The sequence below is a fragment of the Phalacrocorax carbo genome, chromosome 4, assembly GCF_963921805.1.
Source record: "Phalacrocorax carbo chromosome 4, bPhaCar2.1, whole genome shotgun sequence".
Taxonomy (NCBI): domain Eukaryota; kingdom Metazoa; phylum Chordata; class Aves; order Suliformes; family Phalacrocoracidae; genus Phalacrocorax; species Phalacrocorax carbo.
The window spans coordinates 2,195,114-2,210,797 of NC_087516.1; the positions used below are offsets into that span (position 1 = coordinate 2,195,114).

Below are 15,684 nucleotides of genomic sequence, written 5' to 3' on the forward strand. Positions count from 1 at the left end.
CCCACCAGTGTATGGCCAGACTTCAGCTATACTGAAACGTATATCCTTTGCCATGCTGTGACGCCAGGTGACCCAGCCTGCCCTGTGTCGACGGTCTCCGCAATGCGATGTTTATTGCTTGGCAAATAGCTGCCTCATCTGTGTGCCCTCTCTCTGAGAACTTCAGGATTTCTGAAGTTTCAAACAGAGCGCGGACAAGAACAGCTCTTGAAGGGACTCACTAGATACGTACTGGTGCGGTGAGGGTTCCTGTTTGTAATTCTGCTTGGAGAATGCTAAATCATTTTTCATCTGTTCGAGTACTGGGTTGGCTTTCTTAATACAAATGTTGAGTGGGACTTAAATTTTTGTTGATATATCTTTAAAGCATTGATTTATCAGCCAAATGTTGTGACTTGTATTGTGTCTATGTGTATATATGTGAATATGCACATTTATTTTATCAATACATGTGTAGATGCATTAAAATTGTTTGGCAAGATATATTTTTCCACAGCATTTGACTGGTTTTTTTTTTTTCTCTTTCAATTACTTTTGGTTCCCTCCCTCAGTTTTTCTTGTTTCTTCATTTACAAGGAGGCACACACAGTTTTTTTTATTGTGTAGAAAAGCTTTTTCTTTGATGACTCCTGATTTTCAGTTTAGCTTGAAAACATTCATTCAAAGCAAAGAAGTTAAGCTGAAAATCAGGAAAACTTATTTTTCTCTTCTATTGTATAATAAAAATGAGACGCCAGTTCTGAAAGCATGAGGTGTATCATGATGTGAGATGACAAGTCTAATTCAATAATTGTAATTACTATCGCCTTTGTTCGCTTATATAATTTTAAATGTAAAACAAGATTTGGGAGGAAAAAGTATATCTAACACAGCTAAGATAGTTTAGATTTCAACTTGCTTAATATGTCTTAAAATACGTGTTTCTGCATCTTTAATGCAGTTCTGTCTCCAAGCTAAGTATGGTTAATCTACTTGGTATTTTCAAGTATAGCAACAAAAAATTGTTTAGTAAATGTACTCTAAACAGAATAAATGTTTCAGTAAATGCCTTGTAAATACTGTCTGCTCCCAGTTAGTGGTTGGGAGTAGGGAATCTAATGTGCAAGCTCTCTTTGGTTCTAAGTCAGTATTGGCCACTGAAAACAAATCTCTTTACGGAAAACAAAGTACATTATAAATAAATGCTAAGGACATTACAGTGAATTAGATCAGTCTCCTGTTCCATGATTTTAAATCATGATTCAAATTGTGATTAAAATCACATAAGTACCAATTAGTCTGGTACATTAGACCACTGCAACCTTGGTCATGCCCTATAATATGACAGAGCCCTGAGACATCCCTGACCTTGTTCCTTATTTTCTTGGCTCCTGCTCCTTCTGTGCTGATGCTGCCATTTTCTCCACTACATTTTTTACACTTCCATATGTGTTATAATTATTTTTTCACCCAGCTTTGCGCAGGTGCTTCCCAGTCTACCTTGAAGCCTCTTCTGAATGCTGCCTCCTGTCACGTTGCTCAGGAGTAGCTATTCATACCTGTTTTTTGAAGATACATGTAATTTCCTTTCCTATAAACTTCCAGAAAAGCAGGTGGCTTTTGTTTTAGTTTTCATTCTTGTTTGGTATTGCAGATATTTCGGATGGGAGTGCAACGGAGTGGTGACTAGTGCAATGCATTTCTCTAATAAAGTGACAGGGAGAGCTTAGCTTTGAAGAGGTACTGGGTGCTAGGAAAACAAAGACTCCCCACTTAAGTTGCTGTAGCATGTTTGTGCCATCTGTACTACAGATGCTAAAGTATAAATTTGGCTTCCTTTAGGAGCCATTAGGCTGGCCATGTGGCAGAGACAGCTGCTGAGATAGAAGGGAATCTTTGAAACTGTAGAGCAATCATATTATTATTTTTCAAGCTGCTGATGAGGTGGGACTAGGGGGCATCCAAATTTTGAGCCAGCTTTGCTGTGTGATGTAGAATTATTTCTATCCCTGTAATTATCCCCTCACTACATAGAGTTATAAAGTAATTAAAAAAATGTTAATTGGAAGTATTAAATTAAAAATGAATCAAAAAGGTCATCTCGTGGTTGGGTATCACTCATCAGGTGGTGTAACACAGGCTGCAGAAAGCCTCAGGATAAAGCTGACGTAATGTAAACTTGATTCTTTGGATGTAATTGTCGTCTTTTCTGATGTGATTATGCTTCTGTAAGTGACAGAGTATGGCTTGTCTGGGATGGTTGAAAATAATGAATCTAAATTAAATGCATGCGTATTCTTGTTCTGAAGGTCATACAAATAGCTTTTTTGCTTAAAGAAAATGCTTACTTATCAAAATATTGGAAGAAATTTTTTTGTGTCCATCAAAATGTGTACATAGTCATGTACACTTATCAGATACCAGCTTATGATTGGTTTTATTTTTGTGGTATAAAACATTTCTGTTTGGTTTTGTAAGCAGTCAGATGAAAAAAAAAGTGCCAACTACCTCAAAGAACAAAGAAATATATGATAGAAACTAAAATTTATTGCTACAGTAGTAGGCAGTGGTACTAGTATAATTGTGATGACTAAGTTTTATTATTACTTGTATCTTGAAACCCTAAAGAAAAAACCCCATGCAGCCTTTGCTATAGTCAAAATTTAAGGAAAACTGGAGATTGGGAAAGGTATCAGTGGGGTTTCTTGGGTTTTAAAGAAGTAAATGGTGATCTGGGCAGAAGCCCTGTGGACGTTCTCCGACGTGCACAGAGTGCATGAAAATCACGAGGGGAGGCGCTGACTAGTGAGAAGAGAAGGACAGGGATGTGCGCAAAAAGAATTTAAGGATAAAGAGGGTAAGTTAGAGATGTCAGTGTTATGTAGTGTTTTGAGATTGATGAGAAGGAACCTGAATTTGATACGTGATAAGAAAGCTGAATTTAATACATGAGGGAATACGCTTCAGCAGAGGATTTAAGTGATGAGATTACATCATCTTCACTGCAGTTGGCCTGTTTTTGAATGTTGAAGGCTGTATTAGTTGGCAGAGCAGTTTAAAGAGGGATTGCTTGGCAAGCTTTCATTACTGTGTTATTGTTATTTTTAACAGATATTCAGGACAGTCAATTCCCTCCCCGTCTTCCACTGCTGATGTATTCAACGCAAGGCCAAAGATTTTCAGATGAGACGCTTCTCCCGCAATCAGAAATGAATTTTATTCCCTTAAGGTAGGATACCTGGTGTCGTGACAGAATGCAAACCTTTTTTCCTGAGTGGCCATGACCTGTCCTGCATTTGATAATTAAATAATTACAGTTTATGGTCACAGAAGTAAGACAAAGGTGTGGTTTGCTCTTTCTTTGTTTTGTATAGAGAGAAGGCATTGTCAGAGTTCTACTTGTCTCTTTATTTTGCCTTCAGAAGAGTTTGCACAAGGGAAAACCAGGACAAGCCTCTTCTGAACTTGTCACCTTTAGTGCACCTGAAGTAAAATGGAAAATGAGGAACTCTACCCTCTCAGGCATCGTTTTAGCTTTCTTAGACTCTGAAATAAACTTCATGAAATTCTGGGGGCAAAAGTCAGATCCAACGTGTATTTACAGTAGTAAATACATGCATACATCTACATGTGATAATATTGTGGTTTGTATATACTGGAGCAATATGTATAATTTAAAATACATATTTTTATATAAAGTGTGAATTCATAAAGAAGCAGCTATTTCAGTAAAAGTCTTTGTCCGAGCCTTCATTTCAAGGTGTGACAAATGATCCCTTTTGTGCAAAGAAGGCAAGAAATCCTCTGCCCTTTATTAAAAAGAGGGGAAAAAAAGTGTGTGTATAAATACACATATTTACAATGTTATTGATGTACTTTCTACATCCTTCCTTGTACTTTTTTTGGTGTGACAGGAGACAGGTTTGTTCCCTAATGTGATACGCTGCGACTTCACTTCGTGGATCAGAACTTAGTTCCACCAGAGCTGGTGATCTACTTGCAGGGAGTAATATTAATTGGGGTTTGATGATCATTTTCATATGGATTCACCATGAATTCCAAATCCACAGTAAAAATACTAGAATTTTATAGGAATCTGTTGCATGTGTTCCCCTGAGACCTGCCTTACTTTATATCCTTTAAAGAAATAGTTGATATAATGAAACGGAAGTAGGTGATTTGTAGTAAAATAAAAATCACACACAGATTTATATATGTGTGTAAGCAACTCCTATATTTTATTTAACTAATAAACAGCCTATTTGTAAAAAATACTGCGGTTCTAAACAGGTTGAAAAATATTGACATACGAAATAGAAACTAATGTAATTTTCAGACCATGATTTTGTAGGGCAGTAGGGCTTTTTGGTGTTGTTTGGACCTTCTTTACATTTCTTCACATTTTGGCCTGTTTCAGGGGTGTATTTATGTGTATGTTGCTAAGCCCCGGTTATTTGAGTGAAGTTTTACTTTTGCCTCTTAGGTTAAAGCACAGGATAGGGACATTGAAATAAAAAACACGAACAGAAATTCACTTACTTTTCCTGCCTTTTACAGAGGAGTCCCTGATGTTTCTGGTGTGTCTGAGGAGCACTCGGGGCCTTCGCATGTCCGTGAAGCTGTGTCGCTGACAGGCGCAGAATCTCCCTCTGATGCACCCAGTGGCTGCTTTACGCTGTCCCAGCATCCTCTTCCGTTCAGGCATGTGGAACCTTGTGATGCCAGCTGTAGTGGTTGTTTGTCTCAGCAAACCTCTTCTTCTGGCCAACGGCTTGCGAACAAGGAGGCAAATGAAGACTGTAAAAGTGATACTAGTGAGAAGGCATGGATTCCCCAAACGAGTGACAATTTAGCAAATTCCACTTCAAAGGTGACGCTAACCGAGGCAAATAGACTGAACCAAATGGAAGCTTCAGAGAAAGAAGAAGGGTTCCTGAGGCATGATGAGTTCTCGTCTTCAGAAAACTCCTCTTGTAAAACAGCATTGAGTAAGAATTCAGAAAAAAGGGAGAGAGAGGTGCAAAAAGAAAAGGTAAAAATGGCTGAGGGCGAGTCAGAAGGGTGCACGATGCAGCTGGAGAAGCTGGAAAAAAAAAAGGTTCCTGAGCTTGATTTATCTAATAATTTATCTGATGATTTGAGGAAAGACAATTGTAAAAATTCAGATGCACGAGATGTTTTTTCTGCCAAGACTTTGGGAACAGGTGAAGGAATATTGAAGGAATGCAAAGTGGATTTAAATGGCTCTGAAAGCTTGAAGTTCGTGGCTGTTGCTGAGGAACTCCAGGGAGCTTTCCTAGATCATCAACGGAAACGGCTATCCCCTGCAGTGAGATTTGAGAGAGAGGAGTTTATCCCTGCTGTGACAAGCACCAGCGATTGTGCCCCTAAACAAGTAGCTGTGACTGACATGGAAGCTCCTCCATGCAGTGAGGATGCCCCGGTGCAAGTAGAACCTGGAGTAAGCAGGACTGAATTAACTATTTCAGATTTTTCCATAGAAAGGGGACATAAAGTTACAGGCATTTCCCCTTCCTTTAACCTTGTAGGTGATGGCTCATTCTCTGTGCAATTTATTCATCCAAGCTATCAGTCCACCCCAGGGATACTTCTGAAGAAAAATGTTATGGCAGAAGAACTTGGTGTCCTTGTGATCAAATCAGATATCCAGGCCTCTCCTTCATGCTTAAATGAAGAAACTCCAGGGAACTCGTCTACCGGTACACCTGTATCTGTTGAGAAGCCACATTCACTCCAATGTGATCAGAAAGAAAACAATGAACACTTTGAGTCCTTGAAATATCCCCACACTGGAAGAATTCGGTCTCTCCCATCGCTTAGTTTCATGGAGAAGGTAGAGGCTTGGAACGTGAGCCAGCCAGAGGAGGTGTCTGGTGCAGCAACGTCGCGTGACCCAGGTGGAGCTTCTCCTAGAAGGAAAGCCTACAGTGCAATTGCCAGTTCTTCAAAGGAGATTTTGTCAATACAAAAAAGCGCTAGAGACCCCAAAGATTACATTGCTGCTTTCTCTAGAGAGACAGGTTCCCTGGGAAGCTTATGTTTTCATAATAAAAACTTACTGCTTGCCCACCCTCTTACTAGATCTCAGTCTGACAATGCGGTAAATGTTTCCAGTAGGAACATGTCCTTGGCTGAAGTTATTCCACCACCAAACTCAACAGAGGTGGTGCAGCCTCTAGAAGAAAAAAGTAACGTTTTAGGAGTGTCTGAAAATACTTCAGGAGGCTCCATGATGCAAAAGTTTGCAGCTGAGATGGTTTCTGGATCTAGTGGTGAAGATGCAGAAAGTAATCGTACAGGACAAAGTTCAGACCCAAACGTTTTTGCTTCTGGTGAAGGAGTTGCTCAGCTTCTTAGAGAGGATGGAAACTCTCCAACTGAGGACCAGAAGAATTGTGATGCTTTTGAAAATCACGGACAGTCTCACAACCTAGATATTCCTACTGGCCACATCAGCATGGACAAATATGATGATATTTCCCCAGATAGTTTGAATCTTCCTGTTAGTTCTGGGGAAAGCAGCCAAGGGAGCCTGGGCTCTGCAGGGTGCTCTTCAGTGGTTTCCAGGCACTTCTTCACCAGTGCGAAAGAGGGTAACTTCATCCCCGTTGGATCAACTTCTTTGGAAACTCCAGTGAAAGAAGAGCTTAATATTGAAGAAAGGATCCCAGTAAGTTAGTTTCTAACAAAAATGTGTAACTCTTTACCTTTTGATTACGTAGAGATCAGAGTACACTTGGCTGTTATGGAGGGAGCAGGACAGAGTGCAGAAGGGACCACAGGAACGAGACATGAGCATGCTTATAGTTAGTTTCCGATATCCAGTCACGTTGGGAACCTACCACACGATAATTATTCTTCTAGAAATACTAGCAAATATGTGTTTTATGTAAGTCTAAAACCAGGACCCTTTATAACTGGTTCTAATTTTAAACTCTGGTTTTGGAGTTAGGCCATTTTTTCCCACTGTTGTTTTAGGAGACTCTGGTAGGGTCTGCATCCCTGCAGACCAAATGAAAAGGTTTTATGCTGCTCTGTGCCATGGTGAATTTCATCCATCATATTACTTCAGTGTATCTTAGACACAGAGGTGGAAGAAATAATTTTAGGTAATATTTAACATGGGCAAAGAAAGGGTTGTATATGGGAAATATTTTTGTTTGTTTTTTTTCCAGGTATAGATGATAGTATCATGGTAACAGAACGCAAGAGGAATGTAAAGATTGGTGGCAAATGGGGGTGGAACGTACAAGACATAAGAACAGGACATAGTGTTGCTGATAAAAAGTGAAATCTGTTTGATGAAAGACTTGTAAATATATTGATTATAGCTTTTAGCAGAGCACTGATGAGCCATTTCTGATCTTCCAGATTCTTTCAAAAGATCAGGTTATAATTATCCAAACATGAGATTGAGACTCAACTGCTGACTAAGGAAATGCTAGGCTGCAGAAGAGAGATGAACTTCACACACCCACAGATCTGCAATAATAGCAAAACCAACACAGAACTCCTTGGCAAATCAAATTGCCTTTTTTTCCCTATAAATACTCTCTTTGCTTGTTCACTTTGTTCCAGGATGTACGGCATAAATCTTGATTCTTTGGCTCATGAAGGATGTTCGAAGCCTCTTCATGCCTTTCCTCCTTTATAGCTTATTTGGCTAATGCAGATTTCATTCCTCCCTTCCCCATTTTAGGATGGTTGGTGAGAATGGAGGGCAGATTGTGGCAGCCATGTTAACTATACTAATAGCTGTTGAGTGGTAGAGAAAATTAAATGCAGATTTATGTTAATGATAAACATGTAATTATCTTCTGAGTAAGTGGCTGTTCCTCTCACAAGATGACTCCTATAATCATTAGGTCTTTGGAACCATGTTTTAGAAGCACTCTTCTCTGAGTTGTCTCTGAAAATACGTGTTGAAACAAATACAAATATTGTAGGAAGGATATTTGAAATGAAATTAATGAGATGTAAAGGTTGTCTGTTACCTCCTTTTTTTAATGACTATAATCAAGCACATTCTCCAGGCCTAGTTCTGGGAATTCCGTTCTCATAAATCATTGACAAGATAAAGGAGATTAGGTCACACATATGGCTATTAATATGTAGGTTTGTAATAAAAACATAGGAAATAGAGTTGCCTAAGATGCATAAGGTAATTTATTTTATTTTGTTGGCTAGTTTAGGACATAGTGTAGGTGAGTTGAAATGAATTTGCCCCTGCAGGGGATTAAGTCAAGGCAAATTTTGGGGTTGTTTTCTTTCTAACATAAAATATCTGTATGTAAACTTAGATGCTGTCTTAAAAGGGAAGAAATTACTTTCTCAGGAGATCCTAGACAGCCTTTGGTAGGCTGTTACCTCCACGAGACTCCTGCAGCTTTCAAAGTACATTAATACAGGCAATGATGCTGTGTGTGTCCGAGCTGACAATCTCCCTGAGCTGCACAGAGAGTTGGTCTCATCCTCATTAGGTTTTTCTCTAGTATATTGCAGAGTTTTAGGTTTGGAGTATGATTTTTATTTAGCATCTATAAACTGCTTTGTTTAATGTTAATGAAGTTGCATTTGGATAGCATTTGTATACCACGCATATATAGTGCTTGTTTTGTTCTGTACTTATGGAAGAGGGAAAGACACCTGTTTTATACCATCTTCACTAAGAAGGGGCTGTTGCTTTAGCTGTGCTAGTAAAACTGTCTTCATTGTACATAGAATTCGTACACTTGAGTATCTTACATTTTATAGACTTAAGCTAGTGCAGTAGGTTGTATCCAGAAATGGTTTCATAGCCAGGGAGATTTGAGGTACTGATGAAATCTGTTCATTGCGCGCTAGGATGCCGAGTAGATGGGCAATTATATATTAGGCTGCCTGTATTTCTTCATAGAATGATCAACAGCAGAAAGTGATTCTACCCCTTGGCCGGCACAAGTTTATTCCCTACAGCAACATCACAAAACCTGTTTCATGGTGTTTTTTAACCAGCTTTGACAAAAGGGTTCCCAACTATTTGCCTTGAGGGCTAGCCCGTATTGAACCTGTCCTTAAGAGTGAAGTACTTTCCTGCTGCCTGGCTTGAATTTCAGTGTCTGATAATGTTTTCTGTGCAGCAGTTGTTTGGGGAAGAAAAAGGTTTTTAACCAAACCTTTGTGTTCTCCTTCCAGCTGGCAAATATAATTTGAAACAGGGGAGACTGAAGCTTGCCAGTCTCCTCTGAAGTATCAGACTTTTGCTCCTGCAGTGTACAGAGCATGCATTTAAGTGAAAAGACTATAAGCAGTCAGCTGTTGTCAGAAGAACAAGACATGTGGCCTTTTCTTTGCAGACCTTTTCCATCGTTTCTGGATCCTGTGTGGAGGGCTGGGCACTGGTTTGGTGGTAGCAGGCAACTGCCAGTTGCCATCTTTGGCACGTGATGAAGGAAAGGCTGGGAGAGCATCAGGAAAAAACTGTTGGTGAGCTCAAGCACAAGCCATCAGCACCAGAACAGTTCTTGCAACTTATTTCTGAATTGCTGCCAAACATGAATCAATGAGGATTGCAGGATATGTCAGTTCTGCTGGGCTGCACGTGGCTCGTGGGGTGCCCAGTATGTAGGCCTAGTCATGCTAGCTAGAAAAAAGGCTTGTCACTCATGGTCCAAAGAACAGAATGCGCTGAAGACAACGTCTCATATATGACTGCTTTAGTGTTTTAGCGCGAGTGAGATGTGACTGGGGCTTAAGATGTTTTAAAACAAGTTGTTTGCATTTAAGGTGATGCAGAAAACATGCAACTTCAGAATCCATTGACATCTGGATGTCTTGTTTCTTCTTTTGCCAGATATATCTTCGCAACCTTGGCATTGATCAGTCACCTGGAACCATATTGGCGCCGTTTATACCCCGAGGACCTATCAGGGAAGTTGAATTGTCCCCTTCAGAGCTTAGAATGCTGAAGGACTCCACCGACACGCTGACAAGGACTGCTCCGCAGCTGCAAGGTATGGGGAAGGAAGCCCTTGTGTTGTGCAAGCCTTAGAGAACAGAGAACTTCAGACTCACCTGTGAGGTTGCTCCTGGCCTGGTAGCGTCAAGTGTGCATCTTCTCACGTGATGCTCTGTTTCATTCATGTGAGTTGATCTTCTCCCATTTGAAATGTGAGATTGGAATAATAAGCATTAAAACCTCTGAAAACATGCCTTCTCAGTAAGGAGTCACATCTGCGTGGCCTCTTCTAGCCAGTGCAGTGGCATTTTATCTTTTTTTCTTTATTACTCTTTTTACAAGAGTTCTTAAGAAGGAAATGTTTTGTATCTGAAGAGGAAAGAAATGTTACCAGACTTTTTCTTCCTGTGAGAGGAATTAGTCTTGGTTTCTCTTTCTTTCTGAGACTTCTTGGTGTGCTTGGTGTGACAAAAAGCCATTCGCGTTTTGTAAGTGACCGGATCAGTAAATAAATCCATCCATCTCAACATTAAAAGAAAAAACAAAATCAATAAGACCTTAACAAGTGTTGAGTCACTTCTGTGTGAAGAACCGAGTGTGCTCAGTTAGGGTTAAGATGCTCCTCAGTGGCAGGCCCATATCGTACGTCATCAAAATGTGAAAATGTGCATCGCAACTCCCTCAGGTGTGTATTCTCCTTAACGTACTCTGTTTTAGTGTTTGCATCTTGTACCCAGTGGGGAGGAGCAGATCTGAAGGCTCTTCACAACGAGTACCTGTCTAACTCTTCGAATATCTGTGACTTCAAGAATCCTGCGCTGACCTGTCTTTCTAACCAGAAGTGATTAACCGCATCTCTTCTTATGCCTGTTGGGCTTGCTTGGTTTCTTTTAGTGTTGTTTTTCCTTCTTTAAGCGTTGTGGGAGAGTTGGCAACTGAAACAACTTGGGAATTGGTACAGGGGCAGAGTTGTCCTCGGTAGAGATACTATTCAGCTGAGCTTTGGGCTACTTAGTGTACTTGAAATTGTCGGTGGCTGGGCCACAAAACAAAATTGCCTTTGAAACAAATGAAATAGCTGTTGGCGGGCGTACTTGGGACCTGGCTTTCGCTGTTGTGCGTACCTGCCTGCACGGATTTAATAGCAGTGTTTGGCTTTTTTTTTTTTTTAAGCAATTAGGTGTTATGTATCCAAACACTAAAAGAGCATCGCGCCTGCTTTTGGACCTGTCTAACCACTAGGGGGAAACAAGCTTATCCGTAGTGTGTCCTTTGCCTTTTTCCAAACGGATGTTTTGGAAACACTGCCTTGCAGCCCTCCTGTCTCTCACAGGGATAATTTTATAACCCAAGTGTTCATTTGGACATTAAAGCACCACTATGTCATTTATGTAAGCACATTTATTTAAAATATAGTCTGAGCACTTATTTAAAAGCAAGTCATTTAAGTAAAGTTCTGTAGTTTCATTGATATTTATCCAAAATAAATCTTAAGTCTAAGCGATTTCTTTCAGCAGACAATTCTCATGGAAGTCTCAGTTCAAGTCTCATTCTAAAAACAGTTTCCTAAATGTTTTCCATCATTTGAATTCTTCCCTCCCTTTACAAGCCCTCTAGTACAAGAAAAAGCAGTCTTTACTGATGCAGCTGTTTTCTGGAGCCCCAAACTTAATGAATCTTCTGTTTCTTTGTAGGTAAATTGTCGTCAGCAGTTGAAATTCTGCAAACAAGTTTTAACTCCGGCGCTTCCACTCTCAGCACGTCTATACCAATGGGTTCAGAAGCTGGCTCTGATATTCTGTCACCCCGTGAACTCTCTCCCCGCTTCTCAAGATCTTTTGGAGACAAACCAATGCGTCAGTGCAGTATGTCATGCCACCAACTGGAGATAACTGCTCCGCTTTCCACACAGCGGGAGGCAGAGTGTTCATCTGTCTCTAAACTAGCTGAACCGAACCGGCAGCTGCCGGCTGTTTCACCTGACTGCCATTCCGACAGAGAGGGTCCCATGCTTCCTGCAAAAAGTGTTCAGGATCTGCTAGCTAAAAATGAATCCAGAGATGTTAATAGCAGCCAGCAGAGATGGACTGCCAGGTCTTCAGCTGGAGTTAAAAATGAAGTGGCAGTTGACAGAGGATCACCAACTTCGAGTGTGGGTGGTACGAGAAATAAGGGTCAAGAAAGCGATTGTTTGATTGGATCTAGTGGATTGCAAGAAATACGTAAGCTTTTGGCAGAGGCAGAGGATATAGCTGGCAGGTGGTGTGATCCTGGCTTTTCCACTGCCTCTTCTGGAGAAACTGGTGAGTCTTCCCCAGTGCTGATTAGAAAGGATGGCCCTGAAGATTCCCGGTTAGTGAAAGACAGCGTCCCTCAGTTTCGGAAGATGCTGACATGGGGTGAGACTTCGACCCAAAGAAGTATGCAAGAGGGGTCAGTAGTAAAGGCTCTGAATTATAACACATGCAATTTAAGACAGGAAAATCCTTTTGATGTCAGTTTCCACAGTAGGGAAGAGATGATGAAGGAAATGACCAAAGAGTTTAGGACAGGAAGATCTGTAGGAAGGTCTGAGCCAGAAGGCTGTAGTAGTGTAACTACAGACAGAAATCAGCCTGGTTTTGTGGGTCTTGCACAAAGCAATGGAAGTAGTGAAGTCAGTGCTGGGAGAACCTCCGAGCTGGGGAATCCTCCTTTCTCAGAGCCTCCAGGCAGTGTCACCGATGTCGCAGGAGGCTTCCAGAGCCTGTTGTCTAAAGCAAACGCAGCTGGCAGCAAGGCAGGAGGCATGCGAGACAGTGATGACAGTAGCAGTGGAGATTCGCTAGCTGCCCGTGTCAAAAACCTTCTGGGAAATCCTCTTTCCTCAGAGCCTCTAGGCAGTGCCACTGATGTCCGGGGAGGCTTCCAGAGCCTGTTGTGTAAAGCAAGCACAGCTGGAAGCAAGGCAGGAGGCGTGCGAGACAGCGATGACAGTAGCAGTGGAGACTCACTAGCTGCCCGTGTCAAAAACCTTCTGGGGAATCCTGCTTCCTCAGGGCCTCCAGGCAGTGTCACCGATATTGCAGGAGGCTTCCAGAGTGTGTTGTGTAAAGCAAGTGCAGCTGGAAGCAAGGCAGGAGGTGTGCAAGGGAGCGATGACAGTAGCAGTGGAGACTCACTAGCTGCCCGTGTCAAAAACCTTCTGAGAAGTGGATCGCCTGTGATACATGCAACACAAATTCTGAAGAGTCCAGATGAAGAGGAGAGGAAAGCACGAGGTAACAAAATGTCTCAGTTGTGTTTTATCAAGTGCTGTGTTAGAAGAGCAAACCTTTATTTAGGTACGTGTTTAAGGGATTGCTTTGAAATGACTTTGAAATTAAGGGGTATGGATGTAAGAGGACCTCTGAGGTGTTTGTATTATGTTATTAATGATAAACTTTAATGGGGCAGGGCTCAAATGATGCATGTTTTTTAGTCATCTTATGTAGTATGATAGAACACGATAGAATTGGACTTTTCCAGTCCTCCTTTTGCCTAACATTGACATGAGGAAGTGTTTTGTCCACGTACCTATTAGGCGTGTGCTAGGTTAAGAATTTATGAAGGGATTGTGTGGAAGAGCGTCAGCTTGAGTCTGAGACTGCGAAGACGACAGAACCAGGCAATGGATCCATCTTTCCAAAGAAATGTTCGGAAGACCCATTATAAATTGTATTCCTGGTCAGTCTCTCAGCTCTGGTATGTGATAGTGGTCTTTGTTCCCTCAGTCATGGTAGCTAGAAATGCGTAGCAAAGTTTTGGTTTTAAGTTATAAAACTGTTATAATACATGATGTGAGAAAATGGAAAGGGAACTGCTTTCTGGTTTATGTTCTTTATGTAGCATGGGTGAAGATCAGACTGGCCAGCCAATCTCAGGAATCTGTGTTGGACCTGAATGAAGACGACCAACAAAGAATAAAGGAAATAAAGGCGGAGCTGCTTCTGAGTGCCAAGAAATCTGCACTAGCCAAGGTACAAAACAGACAAACCAGCTGCCCTGGAGAAAATTTTTGAAGTGCGAGATAAATGCTACTGTCTTGCTTGTGATCTTAAAATGATGAATTGTATTCCTGCAGTATTTTTGAAGATTGGTGGCTGGACAGGGAGAGGGGGATGCGAAGTAATGAGAGCTTCGTTTAGTAGGGACGCTTGTTTTGGCTTAGTCAGTTCCTACATGTGTTTTAGGACCAGCCATGGCATGTACTGCTGTGGGGTTTTTGGGTTTTTGTTTTTCCCCAGACAGTAGTTAGAGATCTTAGGTGAGAGGGTGGTTTGGGGTGTGGAGGGCGGCACACAACTGAAGATGTTCTGAAGGAAGGTATGAAGGACAGCGACGAGGTCAGTGATGATGTGATGGGAGAACTGGTGTTACTGTGGTGAGAAAGTGCACACAGCTCACGATTCTTAATTGGCATAATGAGTTCCGCTTTTCACAAAATATTTATGCATGTGCTGACTGTGCCTTGTAAACACCTCCTCTGTGGAAGGAGTTTACTGTTCAATGCAATATTGTCTAGGTGATAGCAGTATTTGTTGTGTTACTTCCCATGTGTTCTGAAATGTTTACAAAGGAGTGTGATATTTATTTTTGAAAGGATGCTTCAGGGAAGAAGGGCGTAAATTGTTCCTGCTTTGTATTGACTATATCAAAGGTAATGCACTTCCAGTGCGAGGAAGAGTCTTATTAGAAAAGAAACTCCTTAATGGTAACGATGATGAGAGGAAGATTATGGAGTGATAATCACAGAATCCCAGACTGGCAGGGGCTGGAAGGGCCCTCTGGAGCTCACCCCGTCCCACCCCTGCTGGAGCAGGCACCCCCAGAGCAGGGGCACAGGGCCGCGTCCAGGCGGGGGGTGAATGTCTCCAGGGAAGGGACCCCACAGCCTCTCTGGGCAGCCTGTGCCCCTGCTCTGGCACCCGCACAGGGAAGGGGTTTGTCCTCATGTTCAGGGGGAACTTCCCATGTTCCAGCTTGTGCCCGTGGCCCCTTGGCCTGGCGTTGGGCACCACTGAAAAGAGTCTAGTCCATAGTATGTTTTTAAGAGCTTGGGCAAGCATCTGTAAAGAATAATCTAAGTGTAGTTAATGATGATTTGGGGCAGATATATAGACTAGCTGAGCTTTCAGCCTCTTACAGCTCTGTGAAAACTTGACATTCAATTGTCATGTTTTGCATATGTCCTTTGGAACACTTCTAGTTTATAAATTTATATATAGTCTATCCAAACTGGAATTTATCTAAGCAGGGGTGTATTACCTTCAGTTTTACTTTAAATATCCATTTTCAGCATTCATCTGGAGTCCAGTCTAATTATGTCATGATTTCTAGGGGCTGTCCCTATATCCCAAGATAGGGCACTATTCATAGAGAGTATTTTGAACAAAATAACAGACTTGAAAAATGTGGTGATGTTTGTATAACATGAGCAGTGGATGGATGATGTATTCATGTGTGTGGGATAGAGAACTCGGAGTTGGTGGAAGAGACACTGGATAAGTAGGCAGAGTTAAAGGTTGGGGCAGTTTCTGAGGAGAATGTAGAATATTTACATTTGAAAATACAGTAATAGCTTGTCCTTCATCTGGTATTTCAGGCAAACGCCCCTTGCTATAACGGTATCTTCCTTCCCTCCCCTTATTTTTTTCTTTTTTTCCTGTAGACGGCCTGCCTCCCAGGAAGAGCAGTAGGGTTTTGTTTGTTTGTTAGTTTTAATTCAA

The 15,684-nt window shown here is 41.4% G+C and overlaps 1 protein-coding gene across 2 annotated transcripts in view; it reads left to right on the forward strand.

Moving 5' to 3' along the window:
* ALMS1 (ALMS1 centrosome and basal body associated protein) overlaps positions 1–15,684 on the forward strand; it is an 82,393-nt gene that overhangs the window by 26,668 nt on the left and 40,041 nt on the right. For both annotated transcript variants that reach the window (XM_064448818.1, XM_064448819.1), the window contains exons 4-8: positions 3,091–3,208; positions 4,537–6,670; positions 9,833–9,992; positions 11,632–13,197; positions 13,805–13,935. In XM_064448818.1, coding sequence (XP_064304888.1) covers positions 3,091–3,208; positions 4,537–6,670; positions 9,833–9,992; positions 11,632–13,197; positions 13,805–13,935 — 4,109 coding nt within the window. The remainder of the gene's footprint in view (positions 1–3,090; positions 3,209–4,536; positions 6,671–9,832; positions 9,993–11,631; positions 13,198–13,804; positions 13,936–15,684) is intronic.